The sequence below is a fragment of the Eschscholzia californica genome, unplaced genomic scaffold (assembly GCF_041429995.1).
Source record: "Eschscholzia californica isolate CP2 unplaced genomic scaffold, dmEscCali1.0.p SCAF_5, whole genome shotgun sequence".
In the NCBI taxonomy this organism is placed as follows: Eukaryota; Viridiplantae; Streptophyta; class Magnoliopsida; order Ranunculales; family Papaveraceae; genus Eschscholzia; species Eschscholzia californica.
This window is the reverse complement of record NW_028238472.1, coordinates 4,194,207-4,218,098: the sequence shown is the minus strand read 5'-3', so window position 1 is coordinate 4,218,098 and position 23,892 is coordinate 4,194,207. Positions and strand designations below refer to the sequence as shown.

At 35.2% G+C, this 23,892-nt stretch overlaps 2 protein-coding genes across 7 annotated transcripts; both read left to right on the top strand.

The window, feature by feature from the left end:
* The first annotated feature begins 7,287 nt into the window (after window positions 1-7,287).
* Window positions 7,288-15,969, top strand: LOC147536423 (beta-glucosidase 4-like). Of its 6 annotated transcripts, none has more exons than XM_086640659.1 (15): window positions 7,288-7,545; window positions 7,622-7,688; window positions 8,124-8,182; window positions 10,884-10,959; window positions 11,077-11,151; window positions 11,329-11,416; window positions 11,540-11,765; window positions 11,839-11,954; window positions 12,293-12,510; window positions 12,603-12,637; window positions 13,736-13,838; window positions 13,963-14,068; window positions 14,191-14,435; window positions 14,797-15,033; window positions 15,540-15,969. In XM_086640659.1, the coding sequence occupies exons 1-15, from the start codon at window positions 7,471-7,473 to the stop codon at window positions 15,554-15,556; spliced, it is 1,743 nt and encodes a 580-aa protein (XP_086496785.1). In that variant the 5' UTR covers window positions 7,288-7,470; the 3' UTR covers window positions 15,557-15,969. The 6 variants fall into 6 exon arrangements, with proteins under 6 accessions (XP_086496785.1, XP_086496786.1, XP_086496784.1 ...); XM_086640660.1 differs by having other exon boundaries at window positions 7,299-7,545; window positions 14,848-15,033; XM_086640658.1 differs by having other exon boundaries at window positions 7,312-7,545; window positions 15,318-15,969.
* A 1,343-nt stretch (window positions 15,970-17,312) lies between these two features.
* On the top strand, window positions 17,313-23,571 carry LOC147536422 (beta-glucosidase 4-like). Its single transcript, XM_086640665.1, has 15 exons — window positions 17,313-17,434; window positions 17,513-17,579; window positions 19,441-19,499; window positions 19,871-19,946; window positions 20,061-20,135; window positions 20,225-20,312; window positions 20,399-20,624; window positions 20,771-20,886; window positions 21,031-21,248; window positions 21,353-21,387; window positions 21,807-21,909; window positions 22,038-22,146; window positions 22,258-22,463; window positions 22,995-23,219; window positions 23,335-23,571. The coding sequence occupies exons 1-15, from the start codon at window positions 17,360-17,362 to the stop codon at window positions 23,349-23,351; spliced, it is 1,695 nt and encodes a 564-aa protein (XP_086496791.1). The 5' UTR covers window positions 17,313-17,359; the 3' UTR covers window positions 23,352-23,571.
* Window positions 23,572-23,892: the final 321 nt, after the last annotated feature.

The window sequence follows — 23,892 nt, the reverse complement described above, 5'->3', positions numbered from 1 at the left end:
TGACAATTGAAATAAATTACCATCCGATTGGGACAACCAAATTTATCTTCTCCGTTGCTGTTCTTTTACATTATTTTTTGTAAGGAGGGTCTATTTAATTGTTAGACCTATACATCAGGATTGTTAGTGTTTTTTTTGGAATTGGAATGTATTGTTTATATTGCTAAGATGGCAAATAAAAGTGCAACAACAAAAACAAAAACTCAATTGTTTCAACAAAAAAAAAAAAAAAAAACTCAATTACAAAATATCTAAGTCATCTGTAAGAGTAGTCCTGCATGGGAGAAGACAGTGGCGAGGCCAGGAATTTTTCGATGTGGGGGCACATTTAAGTCAAATGAAATAAAAATTCACGATTTTCTTCCAATTCTCGTCTTTGTTTTGCGAAACTATTCGTCCATAACTTTTCGGTTAAAATGTCTCTCCACAAACACAAGTTCAATAACACTATATGGGTTCCATGGAACCGTGGGAATCGAACCTAGGACCCCCCCCCCCCCCCCAATTTTTAGGATTTATGTGTAACACTTTGAACCAGTTAGGACTAGGGGTGGGAATTGGGCGGGTTCGGGCGGGCTCGGGCAATATATAGTCGGGCTCGGACGGATCGGGCACTAGTATACCGAGCCCGCGCCTAGGTGCCGGGCGGATCGGGCCGGACAAAAGTCAACATATCAGAGCCCGTAGCCCGTCCGAGCCCGGCTGCCCGAAAGGGTTCCACCGGACTCGGGCCGGACGGGCTCGGGTTCTTTCTTATAAAAAAATAGTTAACACTTTTTTTTTGTTGAAGGAAAAAAATAGTTAACACCTTACATCTCATTTATTATAATTTTTTTAGAACACTTTTTTAAGCCATTATCCCCTCACAGTAAAAAAGGTTGTTTTTTCAAAACTAAATCTTTCTAGCATCTAAATCGCTCTCTAGCTAGGTCTTTAGGTCTCTGAGTCTCTCAAGAACTCACTCTTTTTATGGTATATTTAAGTTATTGAACTTGCAAAATATTTGGTGTCTATTTGTTTTGATTGTTGGAATAGTTTTTTCTATCTGGATTTGAGAAAGATTTTTAAACAAGTCTTCCACAAATCTATGTTTCAGATTTTTAATCAAAAACAAGAAAAAGGTGAAAACTTGGATCAATATGATCAATTAATACAAACCCAAAACAGAAGTAAAATTTTGATTTTCTTTGGTAAATGTTGTTTCTTGTTTTTGTTTATACGAGAGAGAAAGTGGGAGAGATTCGTAAACAAAGGCAAGAAAGAATTTAACAAGAAAAACAACACATACCTTGATTACTGTTTTACATCAAAATCATTGTGTTCCCAACATAAATATCACAAAGAAACCCAAACTTCATTACTGTTATATACATTGCTAAACAAGACCAACTAAACTAAACCTACTAAACAAAATTACAACAACTTAAGAAACAAAATCATCTCAAAATTACAACAACTTAAGAAACAAAATCATCTCAAATCAAAGAAGAACACAAAGAAAATTACTTCCAAAAAAACATTACTGTAAAACCTAGATCTATTATAAAACCTTAAAAATAAAAAATAAAAGAAACACACAAACTACATATTATACACATTTTCAACTAATTTCTAAGAGTTGAAAGGTTTAACCGCGTCATTTGATCGTTAGATCATCTGCGTATACCCAAGTATCAACATCATCTTTCACCTTTTATGAATCACTAATGGAATCATTGTCTCGTAGATAAAACTTAATGAAGGAGAGAGAGGCGGAGAGAGAGAGAGAGAGAGGCGGAGAGACAGAGGCGGAGAGACAGAGGGAGAGGCAGTAAATTAGGTTTTATATCCAAGAACCCTCTTTATAGGCATTTATTTAGATCCAATGGCTGAAGTAGCCTCAGCCGTTGGATCTAAATAAAAACACGGGGGTCTTGAAGCGGGTAGCTCGCGGGTCAGTTGGCGGGCGGGCTTTCGGGCGGGTTTATCGGGCCGGGACTCGGATTTGAGTCCCTGTCCGAGTCCCGGCCCAATAAACCCGAGGAATCGGGCCGGGTAAGCCCGGCTCGGGTAGCACGCGGGCAGCGGGTCCAAACGGTCCGGGCGGATCGGGCCGGATCCCGGGTTCCCGGACCGTTTTCCCACCCCTAGTTAGGACCAAGTATTGACGGTTTCTTATTGAGTTGAAATTGGATTCAAATAGAAACAATTAAGGGATGAGTTTCAATTAGAAGTAGTTTGGATAACTAAGAATTTGTTTCTTACTCCGCTTTCTCTATGATAGCCGAGAGAAGATTTGCTTTAGGATTAAATAAATTAACTTTTCAGTAGTTGCAATGTTATAGTTGTCTTTACTGTCCTTTTTTCACAGTCATAATTGTATAATTGTGCTGGATAATTAAATGGGTAGTTCTTATTGGGTAGATCCCTAGATGGAGAATTATTAATTGGGTTGGTGAATTTAATATTAGTGGGCTGGAGTTAGTTGGGTTGGTCGGCAAGCTTCATTTGGGCATTCAAAACGGGACACTAAAGGCACCACTTTAGAACCTAATTGAGCTCACATTTGGGCTTGTGGGGGCATGGGCCCCCACAGGCCCCTATGTGGGCTCGCCCCTGGGAGAAGAGGTATCTAGCAACCAAGTATATACTAGTAATTGATTTTGAGTTGAATGACTACTGGAGTTAGGCCGATACGTGATAGACTCAAAAGCCACACGTACTCCACGTCACCCGATAAGAGAAAAAAAACACACGTGTTAAACTCAATCGACACCACACGTGTTAGGCTCAAACACGTGATGTAGCGTGTGAGAATAATATTACATGGGAGAAGAAAAGATGTATCTAGCAACCAAGAATTTTGTGGTTTATTTAAAGAGGGATAGTTGTAACAGGAAGAAGCCTACCTTTTATTTTGTAACCAGGATGACTTACATGACAACCTATTTTTTTTTTCGATGAGATACATGACAACCTATTTTTTTTTATGAAATACATGACAACCTAATTGAAATGTCAAATTTCCCTTTTTGTAATAACGAATTATTATAAATTTGATTACTATAACATAACGTAACGCATTTTCTTACGACAGAGTTAGATGTGAATTAATTTATAAATCCATGCTCTGTTACACAATTAATTCTCTAACTACCATTTTATAAATGAATTCAAGACTTTTATGAACTATTTTCTAGACTTCATCTCTGGATATATATAAAAAAATAGAAAGTCTAAACAAATAGCCATACTAAATTCTTAGTTCTCCCGTGCCAAGAAATGGTTTTCTTTTTTTTTTTCTTTTTTTTTTGATGAAAGAAGAAATGGTTTTCTTGGCCCTCTAGTTTGTGTCTTATAGACCTTTTGCCTTCCAGGTTTGTCCCATAGATAATTTGGCCACCTACACTGGCCACCCCATCAATAAACTCTTGAAAGAGCAAGAGACTTGTAGAGGGAAATCTATTTATCTTTAACGAGGTAGTAAACAATATTAGACAGATAAAAAATAAGAGACCCGATAATAAAAACGAGTTAAAGATATTTGAAGATGGAAAGATATAGTTTTGTATATCTAAGATATCTCTTGTAATTATCTAATACTATTATTAGATAGATATTATCTACTTTCCTAAATTAGTTAGGAAACTTATGCAACTAGAAAATCCAAATTCAGATAGTTGGCCTCTATATTCATTCTATTTTTTTTTTTAATGTGAATAATCATCCCATAACTCAGAGCTATGAAAAGCAATACAATAAATTATTATCAGTTTCTCTGTTGTTTCTCTGGTATTATGAAAAACCAGGGTTATGTCTTCCCGTTTTAATAAAACCAAGGATATACCTTCCTGTGTCTTTCTGAAATGAATTCAGAGATAACACTTTTATGTCTAAAACTTAAAAAGTAAAACCAGTATAATCAAACAAAGATTAATAAAAAAGAAAAAGGTTAGAGAGAGAAAAGCCGAGTCGAGTTGTCTCTTTCCTTAAGACAGTGAACACCCTGGTATTTGTACTAGAACCAGTAAGATGTTTGTCTCCCAGGATACAACGGCTGTACCTTTCAGTATGACGACGAGAGTACTTCATTTCTCTGAAAGCGTGCGAACTTAGAACAAGCAGTAAGAACGACAGATGAATTGACTTCTTAAACTCTAAATGCTCTTAACTTTGAATGCTAAAAATTTTCGTATTTTGTTTGCTGGATTCTGTTTGGTATTTATAGAAGTATTGGTGACACTTCAGACAAGTGCCTTGAAAAGAACGGATGCTTCCCAACAGTCATATTTGTCTGTTGGTTTTCGGGTGCCATGTTGACCGTCAGATCTTAACGGATCTATTAAGATCTCGCGCATTGAACGCCCACCGTTAGATCATCAACGGATCTATCTTAAAGAGCGCCAAGTATCCTGACCGTCAGATCATATCTATGATCGTAAAATCCAAGGCTCCAATCGCTCTTCGCGAAGATGCGAAGTGCAAAGTGCGTGCGGGCGCCTCAAAAGCGCCCAATGCGCCCTAAGCGCGCATTCGCCCACGCCGCGCGTGCGCGGTTTGCGTGGTGCAAACCACGTGAGTCACCTTTCTATTCTAAAGAACATACCATAAATATATGGAAGGTTCTATAAAAGGAAATAAATCATTTCCTCTTTCATAAATGTGGTACTAAATCAAAATCCCGGTTTTGAGTTAATGGTTCCCATACCAAACGAATATTGTAATAACTCACTCATACGGAATCGGATTTGGACAAAATTTGAGTCTAAATTCAAGAGCTCGACGAGACGAATCTAACGAGACGTCTTGCTCGAGATTCTAATGAATATAGGTACATCAAATTAACCAAAAACCGGTCCAGCTACTTTTGAGCTAGGTACCGATTCCAACAATACTATTATTAGATAGATATTATCTACTTTCCTAAATTAGTTAGGAAACTTATGCAACTAGAAAATCCAAATTCAATTAGTTGGCCTCTATATTCATTCTATTATTTTTTTTAATGTGAATAATCATCCCATAACTCAGAGCTATGAAAAGCAATACAATAAATTATTGTCAGTTTCTCTGTAGATAGATGTAAGTCGAGATTATGAGGAAGGATCTTGACTCAACCAGGTTAATATTGGTGTTCCTTATGTTGCTTTCATACTTATGATTATCATCTAAATAAATTTAACATTTTTATTTTTCTCTGTTTCTCAAGCAAGTATGCACATAAGTATACTTTGTTTTGGTATTTAAGATACTAGCTAGATCCTTGTTAAATTTGTGGCCATACAACTCAAAACCAATTGGCAATGAGTGGAGAGGACCTATACTTTATATTCTTGGTTGCTAGTTACCCATTCTCCCATGTGGGACTATTCTCACACGCCCCCTCACGTGTGGCGTTCTTTGAGCCTAACACGTGTTTTTTTTCTTTACGGGTGACGTGGAGCACGTGTGACTTTTAAACCTATCACGTGTGGGCCTAGCTCTGATACCATGTTAAATTTGTGGCCATCCAACTCAAAACCAATTGGCAATGAGTGGAGAGGACCTATATTTTATATTCTTGGTTGCTAGTTACCCATTCTCCCATGTGAGACTATTCTCACAATCCTTAATATGAAAAATGTATTTTAAAAGAATTTTCCTTTTTTGAATATTGACTACAATAGTCATTACAAAGGTATTGACACATTGATACGATGTGATAAGCACAATAAGAATTCAATATTCCTGGATTTGCACTTTGCACTTCTATGAGATCGAATCTGGGATCTCCGCATTGACCAACTAGGCTATCAGTTGTTGGCTATTTTAAAAAGAACTTGACTAAAAAGAAAGACAACTCACAGTTAAAAGATAAGGGCAGAATTGAACAAAGAAAAAGGATACTTAACGATTAATGGATGGAAACATTAACTTAGGGGGCCACACGATCAATTAAGAAAACAACTAGGAGGCAAAATGTTATTTTGTATAAACTAGAAAGCCAAGTTTGAAATGTCCCAAAACAAAAAATGAATTCCATCTTATTCTTTCAAGTCACATGGGAATTGGGATAGGTACCTTCTAATTAAGCAGTACAATGAAAGAAGATCTCCAATAATACTAATAAGGATGCCTAAAATAGTAGGAGACACAGACAGGCTACTAGATGTATTTAAAAGGGAAATTTGGCCAAAACTCCCTAAAAACTTTGGACTTTGGTTAAAAAGGATTGGACAATTTTTTATGGGCTTCAGCTCCATGTGGCATTTTTGTAAATTATCTAATATAGGGAAAAGACAAAACTGACCTTATTGCAAACTAGTTTGCAAACCAGTTTGCAAACCAATTTGCAAAGCAGTGCAAGGCAAACTAGTTTGCAAGGCAAACCAGATCGCAAACTAGTGCAAACCAGTTTGCAAATCAGTTTGCAAAGCTTTGCAAGGCAAACCAGTTTGCAAATCAGTTTGCAAAGCTCTGCAAGGCAAACCAGATTGCAAACCAATTTGCAAAGTAGTGCAAACCAGTTTGCAAATCAGTTTGCAAACTAGTTTGCAAAGCTTCGCAAAATCAAACCCTAACAAAATAAGTAACTAAGAAGTAAGATTATATAAAATGTGAGGGTTTTTGGAAAATCTGAGGGTGTTTCTAAAATTTTCCTTTATACAAAGGTCAATTCAGGTATACAAAATTAAGGGATTTTTAGAATTGTTCTTCAAGCCTATTTCCAAACTTTTCATGGTGCCTAGAAGGAAAAAAAGATAACTTGTCTTTTTGACAAAAAAAAAAACAAAAAATTGGGTCTCCAGCCCAATTTCCTGAATTTAAAATGAAAAATATTCCAAGTCATGGAATAGTTTCTAGTTATAAGTATTTACTCCTGTCACTATTACACCAATATTTTCAATTTATTACGTACAATTATTGCATTAACTCTGTCTCATCCACCCATAGCGACCAATTCACAGAGATGATCAAATCAAGGTTTTTTAGTGATGAGAATTTTAAGCAAAAGAATTTCACGACAACTTGCATCATTTTTACATCATATGCTCCAAAGAGATCATCATAACTATTTTGTATGCCGATAAATAAATTGTATTCTGATAATAAGATATAACCTTTTTTTTAACAAAATTCAACACAAAAAGAAGTATGAGAAAGAAAAAACATCATTTAAGTTGGTAAAAGTAGATAATGCAAATATAAAAATATATCCATTATAAACCTATTCACTATTAGTTTCAGGACTTGAATAATGGATAAAGATGGATCCAAAAAATAGTCAATGAAAATAAATAAAATAAGATGGGTTTGAGTAAATTATATATGAAAACCGTGTGGACTAACCGTGGGAGGATGGGACAGTTTTGTCGTTTGATTTAATTTCCATTTAACTTCCCTCTTCCAAAGCACTAGGCTAGTCATATAAAAGCACAAGAGAACTCACTCATAACATCACAAACAAATTAACCAACTCTACTTAAATTCTTCAAACATATTAACACATTCATGGGGTCCAAATCAGTGAGTCGAAGTGATTTTCCACGAAAATTCGTCTTTGGTGTTGGTACTTCTGCTTATCAGGTAGAAACACTTTTTTCTTCTTTTACTTCTTCTGTTACGAATTAAATTAATCTGAATTTAGCTCATTAATTTTTAGATTGAAGTGGCAACTAACGAAGGCGGAAGGGGCGATAGTATTTGGGATGCTTTTGCACGCATACCTGGTATGACCCACACCCCCCATATATATATACATACATACATACAGAGAGAGGGAGGGGGAGAGAGTTCTAAAAGTTCTTTTTGATTTTTTTTTTCAAGATAAAAATTCTCTTCTTGGTTGATGCTATTAAAAGTTGTATCATATTACAGATACAATAATGATATTGAAAATGAAAGAAGATGGCTTTAGGCTAAATTATGTTTTATATAAAAATATGGTTTTAAGCATTTCATCTAAATTTGATTTGTTATTGAAAGGTTATTCAATTTTAAGCACTTGCTGATAAATAATCATGGTTTCTCAATACCATGTTATCGCAAAATTGTATTTATCATCTTTTCTTATGGTTGGTTTTTTTTTTTGATGAAATTCTTATGGCTGGTTGTGTTACCCATTTTTCCAATGTATTTATATTATTGTTGTGATTTTATATCAGGAAACATAAAAGATGGAAGTACTGCAGATGTTTCAGCAGATCAATATCATCGATACTCGGTAATAATTCAATTATTGTTCTCATAATCAAACACAAGAAAGACTTTAGAAAGAAAAGCTAAAAATACACGAGATTACCTTGTGTTCTAACAAAAACATACCATTTTGTATCAAACAAAATAACTAGAAAAACATTTACTTTTTTGTCGCCTAAAAATCCAATACTGGTTGAAAAGCATAGCATAAAAGACAGTTTTTTGGGACCATATACCTAGTTGAACAGTTGAACTATTGAATTACTAGCCAAGTAGACCACTTCTTTTAAGGATCTTTGAGTGAGAGTCCAAAAAATGGAGGGTAAATAAGCATTACCCCCAACCCAAAACAAAAATGAGAACCCATTCTAAATTGTCAGGACAACTCACACTTTTCTGGTTTTTATTTTATTTATCCCTCTTTTACTCTTTTACGGGACATTTCCGTGTTTTCTAACAATCTGACTGATGACAGCGAAGCAATTAATTCCCCGTACATGACGTAATGTTAGAGAAACATTCAGCTTTTTTGAAAATTCAAAAATGGAGCCATTTTTTGACGAAATTTCAGGCAATTTTTTTTTGATCCCGCCCATTATATTTTCTGTTCTTTCTCTCATTTTTTTTGAAAACATTCATATTTTATCTTCTTCATCTCTTTCAATCTCCAAGAACATAAATTTTCTGTTCTTTCTCTCTCTAAAAGTTTTATGTTCTTATGTTTGGATGTTCATCATTCTTATTTTGCTTCACATTTTATCTTCTTCATATCTTTCAATCTCTAAAAACATCAAAGTTTTCTGTCTTTCTCTCTCTAAAAGTTTTATGATCTTATTTTTCTTCTTCATCATTCTTATTTGTTTCACATTTTATCTTCTTCATCTCAAAAAAACGTCAAAGTACATAACCAAATGGCCGGTGCACAGAACCATTCCCGGTACAAAAAAAAAATTCCCAGTTCAAAATGGTCCAGTACTGAACCAAATGGGCAGTACACGGAACAATTCCCGGTGCACAAGAAAAATCCCAGTACAAAAATGTTTAGTACATAGCCGAATGGCGAGTACACGAACAATTCCCGGTAGACAAGAAAATTCCCACTACAACAATGTCTAGTACATAACCAAATGGCTTGTACACAGAACAATTCCCTGTACACAAGAAACTTCCCAGAACAGAAATGTCTAGTACATAACCAAATGGCCAACACACGGAACAATTCCCGGTACACAAGAAAATTCCCAATACAAAAATGTATAGTACATATCCAAAAAATGGCCAGTACACTAAATAATTCCCGGTACACAAGAAAATTTCCTTGTACAAATTCAAGAAAAACTACCAAAAATGAAGAAATTTGTTGAGATTGGAAAGAGATAAGAAATAAATCTGAAAAAAACAACGAAATTTGTTGAGATTGGAGAGAGAAATTAAAAAGATTGCAGAGAGAAATATGTGTGGGAGAAAATAAAAAAGAAATAAGAAATAAATCTAGGAAAAAGAACGAAAATGACAAGTTGGTAAATTTTGTAATGGCAATTCTGTAAATTCGTGGACAGTACAAGGTTTAATGTCAGGTGCGTCAGACTATTTTTCATTTTCGCATTTCCCATGAATTTTTCGGTGGCAATTTTGTAAATTTATGGAAAGTACACTGTATGATGGGAGGGGTGTCAGATTATTTCTCAGAAATTTTAGAGTTTCCCGAAAATTTTTCGATGACCGTTTCGTAAATTTCGAAAAGAAGAAGGGTGTTTCGGAAATTCCACCCCCACCTCCTGACCATTGGACCTGCCCCTTATTTTTTTCCTGCTGTGGACTTGCTTTTTGTTTTGGGTCAAGGATTTGGCCTTTTGCCGTTCACAAGTGGAAGAACTTTTAAATGAAAATTATATTATTTATCTGTTAATAAGTTTGTCAAATAGTTAAAAGAAAAAAATATGTCAAATACAAAAGCCAATATGGGAAACATTTTCATATTTTCAAAAGATAAATTAAAAAGTGCATTAGTCTCGGGGTCGGTCAGATCATGTTTGAAGCCCAAAGGCAAATCAGAAAATGGGATCCTTTACTAAAGAGAAAATGAAAAGAAAAAATGCTCAATAATGTTCTCTTGGGAGAGATGGAATCATCCAACACTCAACCTTCATCTTGTAACCCAACTTCCTAACCACACAACGTTGTTGCATGTTTCTTTTTGATGTTTTAGGTATAATTTTATTTATTCAAAACTAACTACCCCACAAATCCCATGACATAGGCTCTGAGGTAGGTTGGGTCCAAAGCAGCCGCTTTGGCTCCTTTTGGGTCTCTGATTAGTCTAAATGTTTCATTCGAAAGTAATCGAAAAATTCTTAAGCCGAAAAGTTAGTGGCAGTCAATGCGTTTGTCATATACAAAAGATAAAATGCAGAACATTTTTGAGCAAAAACGATTTTGTTCAGGAATTTACAAAAATATTGAGCGCAAACTAAGACTTGTTCAGAATTTTTCAAAAATGTTTTAACGTTGATTGGCAGGAATTGTAGACTTGTAGTAGGTACAAATTCGACCGTAAATTTCATTTGAGGAGTACAGTTGTACTTTTACAATTGGATTTTTTTTTATATCATTCTAGATTGCATTTGGTTTTCTGTTATCCCCAAATTTTGGATTTAAATTATCCTCCCCACATATGAACCCCAATCACCTTCTCATCTTCAAATATTATCTCTTCTGTACTGTAGGAGGATGTTGACCTTATGCACCAATTTGGATTCGAGGTTTACCGTTTTTCTATATCATGGCCTCGTATTTTTCCCGGTACATATTCTAAACATTATTCTGCCTAAATCTTTGAGAAATTATGTGTACTTTTTATACTATTTCGTTTGCTAAACTATATATGGACTCAATTCAATGTTAATGTTATGCTTGCAGATGGTCTTGGAACCACACCCAACCCTGAGGGAATTGCTTACTATAAGAGACTTCTTAAAGCTCTAAAGGCTAAAAGTGTGCCCCCTCTCTCTATTTCTCTATCTTTGTATATATATACATATACATGTATACGTTGGCATGGAGAATAGTCCCAAATAGAACAAACAATCCTACTTAAAATCACTCATGCTAATTATGCACAGACTCAATTAATTTGGACTATGATTCGAACTTGATATCTTGTATTTGCAGATATGAAAGCGTATGTAACATTGTACCACTGGGATCTCCCTAACCATCTTGAAACTACAAGGAGAGGATGGTTATGTCATACAATTGTGTAAGTTTATGACAGTAAATCTTGGAGAATGCTCTTATGAATATTTGGTACATGAAATGATTTCCAATTAAACTTTACAAATATGATGAGAATCTTTATTTGGTGAAAATTTAATCAATTCAGTGACCTCTTCGCCAAATATGCGGAGACTTGCTTCGAGAATTTTGGGGACATGGTAAAGCATTGGATTACATTCAATGAACCGATAAATACTGCTGTGAAAGGATATGGTACTGGAGCACATGCACCTGGAAGAAATCAAAACCCACTTACTGAGCCATATTTAGCCGCACACCATGTGATTTTGGCTCATGCAAAAGCTGTTTCGATATTCAACGAAAAATTTAAGGTATTTTGTTCAGTAACCAACTGTATGATTTGAAGAAAAAAAATGTTAAGAATTAACATTTATCTTAATCTAGGACCGTCAAGGTGGTCAAATAGGAATAGCACCAAACTGTGAATGGGTAGAGCCTTTCTCTAAAAATGTGAAGGATTTAAATGCTGCTAAAAGGCATCTCAGCTTTCAACTTGGTTGGTATGTACATTCTCTTCAACTTCATTTTAATTGCTATTTTAGGCGCCACCCTCTTGGCGTTCGCGCTGGACCTTGGACTGAGTAGTCAGAGGCATTAGCCTGAGTCTATGTACTTCAACTCAACGCGGATTAAGTCCGATTCGAATATTGTCAGGGTATGTGAAGGCACTTACAGTGAGGGTGGGCCAAGAATTATTTGTCGCCTATAGAATAGACCTACCCTTACATTTAAACATTCATCAATCAATCCGACTTTTTATTGAAATGGGAAACAAACGAAACACAATAAAAATAATTAATACATGTGTACTAACCGACTTTTTGATTTTTTTTTTAAGGTTCTTGGATCCAATATTCAATGGAAATTATCCTGAAGTAATGCGCAAAAAGCTTAAGGAACGTCTTCCAACATTCTCAAGCGCTGAGAAGGATTTACTGACAAAGTATCCAGTAGACTTTGTTGGTATTAACCATTACACATCTAGATTTGTTGCTGACGACGAACATAGCACTAATCCCGATTTTTTCATTCGTGAACAACAAATAGAGATGCTTAGTAAGTGAACTGTCTTACTGTTTTTTACTTCGATCAACAGTTGAAAGTTTATTACATTTTATATTTTCTTACTATGTATGTGTTATCGCCAGCTAAAAATTGTGAAGATGAGGAAATTGGTGATAAGGTACACAATGACCTTCTCTCTCGATGTACATGCATTTGTTATTATCGTATATCACGTTTGTGAATTTTCGAGCAAGAGAAAACAAGCATTTTGAGCAAAGTGCTCTTCGCTGCAGGGGCAAGCCCACGTAGAGGCCCGTGGGGGCACGTTATATATATTATAATGCCCTTCCACTATATTATATAGTTTTATTTTCATTTCTTGGACTAGATTCTCTCCTAGCTTAGGGGGTGAAACACTTGAGTTACATTGTTGGGGTCTCAGGATCGAGTGCAAACGCAATACCTGTTCTTTATAGAATTTCTACTACTTACACTTTTTTTTCTTGAATTTATACTACTTACTTTAATTGAAAGTATTGTTTGGTTTAAGATGTCTCCTACATAAAAATACCTTTTGAAGGGCATGTCTGGCTTGAAATTGGTTCTTATTAGTTGAGGTAACTCAATTTTGACATCTTCAAAGTAACCAACTTATTAAAATCACCCGTGATAAATTTTCTAAATAACCGTCTTAAATTTAATTTTGTCTGATTTCTTGGCCATTTGTATTTTGGACATCAAAGTTGTCTTTTTCTTCACGTTTGTACTAGTAAACATGTGATTAGATTGAAAACTTTATTTTCATCTTATCTTCCGTTACGATCACTTCTTCCTCATCATCTCCACCATCGTTTCATCTTAATCTTCACCACTATCTCTTCATCCCCTCACTTTGTTTTCATTTTAAGGTTTTTTGGGAATCTAGTAGGGGGAAAGATCTACAAACCATATTCATGAGAAAATTACCATGGAATATCTAAACTAGAAACAAGATTTTGTTGAGAATTTGCCTTTCTATTCTAGCCTAACTGTATACTATGGAATTTTTCCGTTAACTATAACAAAAAGGTGTCCCCATACATCAAAATTTCTGGCCTCGCCACTGCTTGAATAGATGTATTTAGTTCCTTCTTAGGCTAACTATGATCCATGGGATGGGACTAGAACTAGTCTCAGCCGGCCTCATGTGTGTCAATAAACTACTCAAATACCTATGAGTTTCATCAAACGTTAACTATTTTATTACTATAATATGATTAACTGTTTACTTGTTTAGGCTGCATCAGAATGGCTCTATATAGTACCTTGGGGTCTCAATAAGCTACTCAAATACATATCTGAAAAATACGACAACCCCGAAATATATATTATCGAGAATGGTAAGTAACTTATTTTTACTTTTATTTTGAACTTCTGAGAGAGTTAGCCTAGCTTATTCTAGTGGGATTAACACTAATGAAATGACCTATTCATGTGTTTGTGATGGGTTGTATATATACGTAGGAATGGATGAGGAAGATGATCCACAAGCAATAAATCCTAAATGGGTGGACGATAAGCGAGTTTTCTATTACGAAGACTATCTAGCTGCAGTAGCTCAATCAATCAAGTCGGTATTCTTGTTCTTTCGTCTTTCTTCTGCTTCTTCAACCTTATAATATTATCTTTTCTTTTTCTTCGATCCGTTACTAATTAGAAGTCATGTAAATGGTGGGACATTCATATATGCAGAGACGGAATAGACGTGAGGGGATACTTTGCTTGGTCATTGATGGATAACTGGGAGTGGGCTCAAGGCTACACAAAACGTTTTGGTTTAGTCTATTTGGACCACAAAAAAGACCTCACCCGCCACCCTAAAGCTTCGATGGCATGGTTCCGCCAATTCCTCAAACCCCGACGCCGCACCACTGATCCAACAGATTACGCAAAGCCAATGCGAGCACCAATGCGGCCAATGCGAGCGCCAATGCAAAGTAAGTTGCCTTTTCTTTGTTCAGAGGACAACTCATGTATACATGATAACAAAAGTGCTACTTGGTCTGAGTGTTTGTCTTGAGTCTGACCCTAACTGGACTAAAGCAAAACTGCACATGAAACACCGAAAGGGGAATACCACCTAGTCAGTCGGGCCAAGTAGCATTTCTCTATATGATAAATTCTCAATTGAGAGGGACTGAGTGAGGGTTGGTGGCCGGGTCGAGTGAGTTCTGATAGAAGTAATGTAGGAGGAATAAGAGTATCAATTGAGTTCACTTAGCTATTATACTTTAAGGTCTTTATAGATTGATGGATTAACCAATTGATTTTGTTTTTTTTCTTTGTCCATCAATACAGTTGCGGATTTCAGTTCGACTTCAGCAACAGGACAGTTTGCTGATGGTATAGCTGCTTTGGTAGGTAATATTAGTACAGGTACAAAGGAGGAGGAGGAGGTGGTGGTGGAGGAGGACGTACCTGGTGTGTGGGATCGCATTAGGTGTGCTAAGTCAGCAGAAGAGTACATGGATCTCAGTGTCTGGGATGACATAGTTAAGGAGCACATGGATGAGGAAACATCTCTCCCTATTCATGGTGCGTAATATTTTTAGATTCCCATGTGAATACTTCACTCCTTTTTTTTTGCCTTTTCCTCTCTCTCTCTCTCTCTCTCTCTCTCTCTCTCCTCTCTCTCTCTCTCTCTCTCTCTCTCTCTCTCTCTCTCTCTCTCTCTCTCTCTCTCTCTCTCTCTCTCTCTCTCTCTCTCTCTCTCTCTCTCTCTCTCTCTCTCTCTCTCTCTCTCTCTCTCTCTCTCTCTCTCTCTCTCTCTCTCTCGATCTCTCGACTATTTTAATGTTTTCTTCACAATTCGATGGCAGATTCAGACAAGGAATGAATGTCCTGATGGACGGATGGATATTTGAAATAAGAGTAATGCTAGAAGAGGCTACAAATCAAAGCCTACTCTAGACGTACATGAAATCAACGGTCTTCAATTTCGAATCAACTCTCTCTCTCTCTCTCTCTCTCTCTCTCTCTCTCTCTCTCTCTCTCTCTCTCTCTCAGACTATTTTAATGTTTTCTTCACAATTCGATGGCAGATTCAGACAAGGAATGAATGTCCTGATGGACGGATGGATATTTGAAATAAGAGTAATGCTAGAAGAGGCTACAAATCAAAGCCTACTCTAGACGTACATGAAATCAACGGTCTTCAATTTCGAATCAACTCTCTTCACTTCTGATGAACGATTGATTCCTCTTTAAGTCTGGGATAAGTCTAATTTCGTAGCATTTTCTATCATTTTATTTGGAATAAATCGGAGAGCATGGGTAGTCCTAATTTGATAGTTTTTATTTTCTTCGTACGTATTGGTCATCCACAGATCATATGGTCATGGTGTGCAGTGTGCAATATTTTCTATTACAATATAAAGTGTGTATTTGTGGTTTTCTAGTATTCCTATGTATGCATTTAGTTGTTTTCTATGTACTCAAACATTGAAATATATTTATGATCATTGTTGGAAAGGGAATTAGCACTTGCTCATATGTCTCCATAGGAGGCCTATACCTTTTTATATGTATGAAAAATTAAGATTGTCGGGGTATAAGTCAAGTAAGTGAAATTTTTAGCTCTATTCTGTAAACCCAGTACTCTTATGTTTTTCTCTCTCAAACAAGCATGCACACAAGTACACTCTGTTTTAGTATTTCGCAACTAGATCCTTAACATGGAATACAAAAACTAGGTTTCACTAAATGGAAAGAAAGAACACTCAAAAATGAAAAGATAAAGTCAAATTAGATGAAAAGAAGTTACTTTAACGATTAATAATGGATAAAAGGGCTAATGTAGAGGGCCAAAAATAAAAAAAATAAAAAATGGTATGGGAGAAAGAATTTCGCTGAGACACTAAATAGAAATCTTTTGTGATTTTCCATAACTAGATTAGAAATAGAAACGAATCACTGGAAGCTCCAACCATAAGAAACCACGTCAGATTTTTGACTAGACTGTGCCTGAAATTTCTAATAAGAAAATAAAATGCTATCGTCTATAATCTAGAAGTCTATTTGCCTAAGTTTGAAATGTTGAAAAACAAAAGTGACATCTAATTGTGCTGAGTCATATGAGATAGGTACCTTCCAACTAAGGAGCAACTATTTCAATAAAAAAAACTAAGGAGCTCATATAATATCTTTAATACATAATAGGAACGCCTAAATAAGTAGTCGACAAAGACCAGCTACTAAATGTATTTAAAATGATAAAATTCCAAATCATTATTAGTTATTTACTTTGGCGGACTAATAAACCAACCTTTTCAATTGACTACATATTCTTTTACACTAACATGATGTCCCATCCACCGGTAGCTACCAATTCAAAACAAAGACAAAGCAAGACTCTTGGTTATGATATTTGTAAGCGAATGCTCCAAATAAATCATTGGTAACTATTTTATATGCAGATAGTTGTATTATAAGAACTTTGTATTGTTCTTTATTAGAATTAGACAAGACAAAATATTAGAGAAAATAATCATCATTTGAGTTCGTAAAAGTAGAATAATACAAATATAAAAAGCATAGTTTGTGTAAACCTAAAATCAAGATGAATTTCACTATTAAAGTTAGAACCTTGAGTAATGGATAAAGAAGACCCAAAAATCATTCAATGGAAAACAAAAATAAAATAAAATAAACTGGCGAGTATTTTATAGTATATGATAACAAGACCCGAAGACCGTGTGGACTGATTTTGGGAAGGCAGGACAATTTTGTCATTTGATACTTAATTTTCATTTAACTTCCCCCTTCCAAGGCACTAGGCTAGTAATATAAAAGCACAAGAGAACTCACACATAATATCACAAACAAATTAACCAACTCTACTCAGAATTCTCCAAACGTATTCATGGGGTCGAAATCAGTGAGGCGAAAAGATTTTCCACGAAAATTTGTCTTTGGTGTTGGTACTTCTGCTTATCAGGTAAATAGAGTTTTTCTTCTAAATCTTCAATTAATATTTTGTTAAGAAGTAAATCTGAGTTCAACTCTTGTTTCTTAGATTGAAGGGGCGACTAAAGAAGACGGAAGGGGCGATAGTATTTGGGATGCTTTTGCACGCATACCTGGTATGCCCCCTCCCTCGTGTGTGTGTGTGTATATATAGAGAGAGTTCCTAACAAATCTCCTACATAGAGAGTATCTTTATAATAGATTATTTTGAATAAGGCGAGGCAAAAAATTGCGACAAAGTGAAGTTTTCGTATACGAATATTGAAAACGTAGTTACTATATTTGTCATCTATATTTCTGCAAATCAAATTACTTTTACAGAGACAACATTAGAAAACGAAAGAAGATGACTTTAGGCTAAATTTTCTTTACAAAAATATATAGTGTTAATTGTGTCGTCAAAATTTGGTTTGTTATTGAAAGGTTAATTAATTTTACATTTTTTAAATTAAACTATCAAGGCTGTGGAAAATATGTACTGTATATCTGAAGGAAGGGATAATGGAAAATTAAAAATGTCATATTTGTAATTAATTTGACCAAATTAAAATTTCATTTAATGTAGCAAAAATTGCAGAATATGCAAGTATATAGGTAGATGAATACCATAAAAACTTCATTTTTACTTGAGTACATATTGTAAAATATGGACTTGTCACCACTAATTGGCTTAGTGGATAGACACCCAACCCACATACTTGAAGTCCCAAGTTCAATTGCATGAAAGATAAAATTGTTAGAGTATAAGGATCGAGATGAATCGAGATCCGAAGATATCAAATATCAACCGTCCAAGATATATGAAGATGAGACGGATCGACATGAAGAGATCCGACGATCAAGATGAGTCCAAGATATTGAAGATATGAAAGATATCGAAGATCTATTTAGGATATCTCTTATATAGTAATATTGAGTAGAGATTATATAGTTTCCTAGTTTAGTTAGGAGAAACTAGGAAACCCTAAACCCTATAAATAAGAGATGGGTTCTAGGAGTTTAAGCATTCGATTATAATCATTGTAACGAATCACCACAAGTGTGGCTAATAAAGTATGTAGCCGTTCCGGCTTTCTCCGAGGATGTAGGTCGTGAATATCCGACCGAACCTCGTTAACTATTGTGTTATTTATTTTAGTTTATGTCTTCTAATCTACCAACGAACATGAACTTTCACAAAAATCTATAGTTTATTGAATTCGAGTAGAATTAAAATCGATATATAAATAAATAGGGTTTCCTGCTCCATAGGACAGTTTTAAGGGGTTCTATATGATATGTCATATGTACATAGAAAAGAAGTATATGGACTTTTTAAAAAGTACTTGGACTACTATTCTATCAATGTTGTAGTTGACAAGTCAACTGGTGTACATTTTATTAATCAATTGTGATGTTGATTCTTGAGCTAGAAAATAGACCAGTATATATATATATATATCAAATATATAATTAATTGGCATATGAATTTCACTATTTTTGTTGCAAGACCTTAAGTTTCAAACTTTCAGTGACCGTGAGTTTTTAAATCTAATTAACTACAAACAAACAGTTGCTTAATCTATAAAAAGTGAAAATTATGGCATGGAAATGCAGTGGCCATGGAAATCCATTGCTTATTTTCTTGTGCTTAATAAAATATCAATAATACAGTTTCGGATAGTTTCTACAGCCTCTAGGGTGCCAATGTAGTTATGTAGGACAGTTCCTAGCAAATATAAGCATATTCTGATATTCAATTCATCTATTAATATGTGATAGTCTATTGTAGTTACGTATCACGTTGTTCAAAATAGGAACTACACAAAAAAATTTGTTAGTAATTTTCGGTGAGAAGTTTCATTAGGCAAGGATCATTGTTCCCTATCACAAACGTTGTTAGCACATCTAAAAATGTAACTGTTGTTTTTCCTGATGATTGGTTGTGTTACCCGCTCTTCATGTATGTATATCATTGATGTCGTGATTCTATATCAGGAAACATAAAAGATGGAAGCACTGCAGATGTTACAACAGATCAATATCATCGATACTTGGTAACAATTCAATTATTGTTCTTATAATAAACAACGCAAGACATCAGACAAAGACTAAAAATACACAAGATTACATCAGTTTTAACAAATAAAAAATAACATTTTTGTTCAAACAAATAAAAAACATCTATTTTTCTCGTGTTGAAATTCAATATTTGTTGAAACACAATAGTATATAAAATGGCCAACAACTAGTTGGCCGGAGGTTGGTAGTGCATCTACTTTGCAATATAAACTAGAGGTCCCAGATTACATTCGGTGGAACTACAAATCCAAAAAAAATTATTGCACAAAACGGTTTTTTGAAGGAGGATGGTAAATATAAAAAGACCATCATATCAATTTTAAATATAATCTCATTTATAATGCAGGAGGATGTTGACCTTATGCACCAATTTGGTTTTGAGGTTTATCGTTTTTCCATATCATGGCCTCGTATTTTCCCTGGTACATATTCTGAACATTTCTTTTTAAATCTGTGAGAAATATTTGTTCTTTTCATACTTATTATTATCGTCTTGTTAAATTGTATATGAACCCAATTCAATATTATGTTTGCAGATGGTCTTGGAACCAAACCCAATGCCGAGGGAATTGCTTACTACAAGAGACTTCTAAAAGCTCTAAAGGATAAAAGTGTGCCCCCTCTCTCTCTTTCTCCCTCTCTATCTATATATATACAGGAAATTGTAGTATGATTCTAACTCCATATCTTGTATTTGTAGATATGAAGGCGTATGTAACGTTATACCACTGGGACCTCCCTAACCATCTTGAAACTACAATGAGAGGATGGTTATGTTCTAGAATTGTGTAAGTTTATGACACTAAATCTTCTAGAATGCTCTTATGAATATTTGGTACATGAAATGATTAATCGAGTACAATAATCAATTCAGTGACCTCTTCGCCAAATATGCTGAGACTTGCTTTGAGAACTTTGGAGACATGGTAAAACATTGGATTACATTTAATGAACCGATAAATACTGCTGTGAAAGGATATGGTACTGGAGCACACGCACCCGGAAGAAATCAAAATCCACTTACTGAGCCATACTTGGCTGCACATCATGTAATTTTGGCTCATGCAAAAGCTGTTTCCATATTCAACGAAAAGTTTAAGGTATTCTATTCAATTACAGACGGTAGAATTTTTTCCCGCGGTAGAGAAGAATACATTTGAAAAAAAAAAATTAGCACTAACAAACAATTACAAAGAAATTAAAATTGTTTAAGTATATGTAACTTATTAAATTTATTTTAATGTAGGCCCGTCAAGGTGGTCAAATAGGAATAGCACCAAACTGTGAATGGGTGGAGCCTTTCTCCAAAAATGTGAAAGACTTAAATGCTGCTAAAAGGCATCTCAGCTTCCAACTTGGTTGGTATGAACATTCTCTTCAACCTGATTTTAATTGCTATTGTTACCCTATGTGGTAGCTTTACATTTATTGATGATCAATATTTTTTAAACGAAACACGATTAAAATGAATGTGTACGTCGACATGATTTTTGGTTTTTTCTGAAGGTTCTTGGATCCAATATTCAATGGAAATTATCCTGAAATAATGCGCAAAAAGCTCAAAGACCGTCTTCCAACATTCTCAAGCGCTGAGAAGGAACTACTGACAAAGTATCCAGTAGACTTTGTTGGTATTAACCATTACACATCTAGATTTGTTGCTGACGATGAACATAGCACTAATCCTGATTTCTTTATTCGTGAACAACAAATAGAGATGCTTAGTAAGTGAACTATATCGTACTACTTTTTTACTTCAATGAACTAGTGAGAACTTATTACAGTACTATTTATATTTTCTTACTAAATACTTATATTTTGTCGCCAGCTAAAAATTGTGAAGACGAGGAAATTGGTAATAAGGTACAGGAATGACCTTCTCTCACTTTAAATACATGCATTTCTTTTATCTTATCGTATATTAAGTTTGTGAATTTCAAGCAAAAAAAGAAAAGAACCAAGCATTTTGATCAAGGTGGCTCTCGGATTGATCTATTTAGTTAGTTCTTCGGCTACTATGATCCATGGAATACGACTAGTCATATGTCTTACTTTCTCCTGAGGTAAGGTTGGCTGGTGATATACCTACCATATTATATTGTATATATGTTTCCGGCTCAAAACAAGTTTGTAAGTAAAATGTGAGTTTTCGCTGATACTATCCCGGCCGGGATTCTATCTCGGTTGAATTTGTAATATGTAGAATGCCTTTTCAATCTTATTTTATATGGGTTTTATCGAATGTTAAACTATTTTTAATATTATAATATCTGATCAATTAGGCTGCATCTGACTGGCTTTACATAGTACCTTGGGGCCTTAACAAGCTACTCAAATACATATCCGAAAAATACGACAACCCTCCAATATATATTATTGAGAATGGTAAGTAACTCATCTTTATTTTGATTTTGGACTTATTTGAAGGAGTTTAGCCTAGCTTGTTGTAGTGGAATTAATACTAGTAAAATGCTGATCCATGTGTTGGTGGTTCTATATATACATATATACAGGAATGGATGAGGAAAATACTCAAAAAGATGACGAATTTGTTAAATTGGTGGACGATAAGCGGTGTTTTTATTATGAAGACTATCTAGCTGCAGTAGCTCGGTCAATCACGTCGGTTATATTTCTTTCTTCTTCTTCTTCTTCAACCTTATATAATTTATTTTATTTTTCTTCCATCTGTTACTAAGTCGAGGGCATGTAAATGGTGGGACATGCATGCAGGGATGGAGTAGACGTGAGGGGATACTTTGCATGGTCTTTGATGGATAACTGGGAGTGGACTCAAGGCTACACAAAACGTTTTGGTTTGGTATATGTGGACTACAAAAAAGACCTCACCCGGCACCCTAAAGGTTCCATGCTGTGGTTCCGCCAATTCCTCAAACCTCGACGCCGTCCCACTGATCCACACATTTATGCAAAGCCAAGTAAATAACTGTCCTCTTTTTGTTTGTTCGTTTCTCTTAATGCAACTAAAACTACATATCTATAAAAGGAACCCAATATGTGTAGGTGAAATGCTAAATGGCCTGATTAAGGCCGACCACGGGCCGATTGGTGATGTGGGCGACTCCAGTTGGTCAGACAATAGAGAAAGAAATAGTCAGACCAATTTGAACCAGTCACATCACCATTTGACATGTGAGGGGGTACTTTGCATGGTCATTGAGGGATAACTAGGAGTGGGATCAAGACTACACAAAAAGTTTTGGTTTGGTCTATGTGGACTGCAAAAGAGACCTTACCTGCCATCCCCAAAAGGTTGGATGGTGTGGTTCCCCCAATTCCTCAAATCTCAAACATAGTTCAACGCTCCCTCTTGTTAAATTTGTGGGCATCAAACTTAAAACCAATTGGCAATGAGTGGAGAGGTGACCTACACATCTTATATCCCCGTGCTTGATTGATGGAGGAAGTAACCAATTGTTGTTGTTTTTCTTTGTCCACTAATACTACAGTGGCGGCTTTCAGTTCGAATTCAGCTGCAGGGAAGTTTGTTCATGGTATGGCTGGTGTAGGTGAAAGTAAAACTATCGAAGGTATGGAGGCGGAGGCGAACGTCCTTGGTGTGTGGGACCGCGTTATGTATGCTGCTAAGTCGGCAGAAGAACATATGGATGTTAGTGTCTGGGATGACATAGTTAAGGAGCATATAAATGAGGAAACATCTCTCTCTAGTCCTGGTTTGTAGTATTTTTATATAATAGACTCCAATGTGGAAACTTCACTTTGTTTTTCCTTTTTCTCTCTTGCTCTCTATTAACTATTTTAGTGTTCTTTTTCACAATTCGATGGCAGATTCCGACGAGGAGTGATAGTCCTGACTCTCAGACGATAGATATTTGGAATAAACAAGAGGGTGCATGTATGTGTGTTTAATTTGGGAGTCTTTTTTTACCTTCGTATTGGGCGCGTGATCATATGGTCATGGTGGGTTGTGTGAAATAAATCTCATCAGAATGGGATTTGACTTGTTGGTCTCTGTTAACATTGCTCTTATGATATTTTTAAATATGCTTTTTAGTTGTTGTTTTCTATGTACTCAAATATTGAAACAGCCGCAATGCTATGCCCGACACATCTCTTGGCTGAATCTTGGTCGACTGACGTGTCGGGCATAGATCTAGAGAGAACAGTGTTTTCAGACTGTGAAAAGACCAAGATAAACTTAAAATGTGATGAGAAAAGTATATTTCATTACAAACTTCTTAGAGGTATTTATAGGATTACAAAGGATAACATAATATATTCTAATAATCCCTAATATGTTACCAATTCCTTGATATCATATAATTCTTGTTTTATCTCAAATATTTGATTTTGATATCTTGATCTTTTGCCAACTATTATTATTCA

What these genes read in the sequence shown, in the direction of transcription:
- LOC147536423 (XM_086640659.1), top strand. Translation starts at nt 7,471, where the DNA reads ATGGGGTCCAAATCAGTGAGTCGAAGTGATTTTCCACGAAAATTCGTC. An exon ending in TGCTTTTGCACGCATACCTG is followed by an intron (nt 7,689 to 8,123) that starts GTATGACCCACA and finishes ATTTTATATCAG; the next exon opens with GAAACATAAAAGATGGAAGT. An exon ending in ACAACAAATAGAGATGCTTA is followed by an intron (nt 12,511 to 12,602) that starts GTAAGTGAACTG and finishes TGTTATCGCCAG; the next exon opens with CTAAAAATTGTGAAGATGAG.
- LOC147536422 (XM_086640665.1), top strand. Translation starts at nt 17,360, where the DNA reads ATGGGGTCGAAATCAGTGAGGCGAAAAGATTTTCCACGAAAATTTGTC. An exon ending in TTGGTACTTCTGCTTATCAG is followed by an intron (nt 17,435 to 17,512) that starts GTAAATAGAGTT and finishes CTTGTTTCTTAG; the next exon opens with ATTGAAGGGGCGACTAAAGA. An exon ending in ACAACAAATAGAGATGCTTA is followed by an intron (nt 21,249 to 21,352) that starts GTAAGTGAACTA and finishes TTTTGTCGCCAG; the next exon opens with CTAAAAATTGTGAAGACGAG.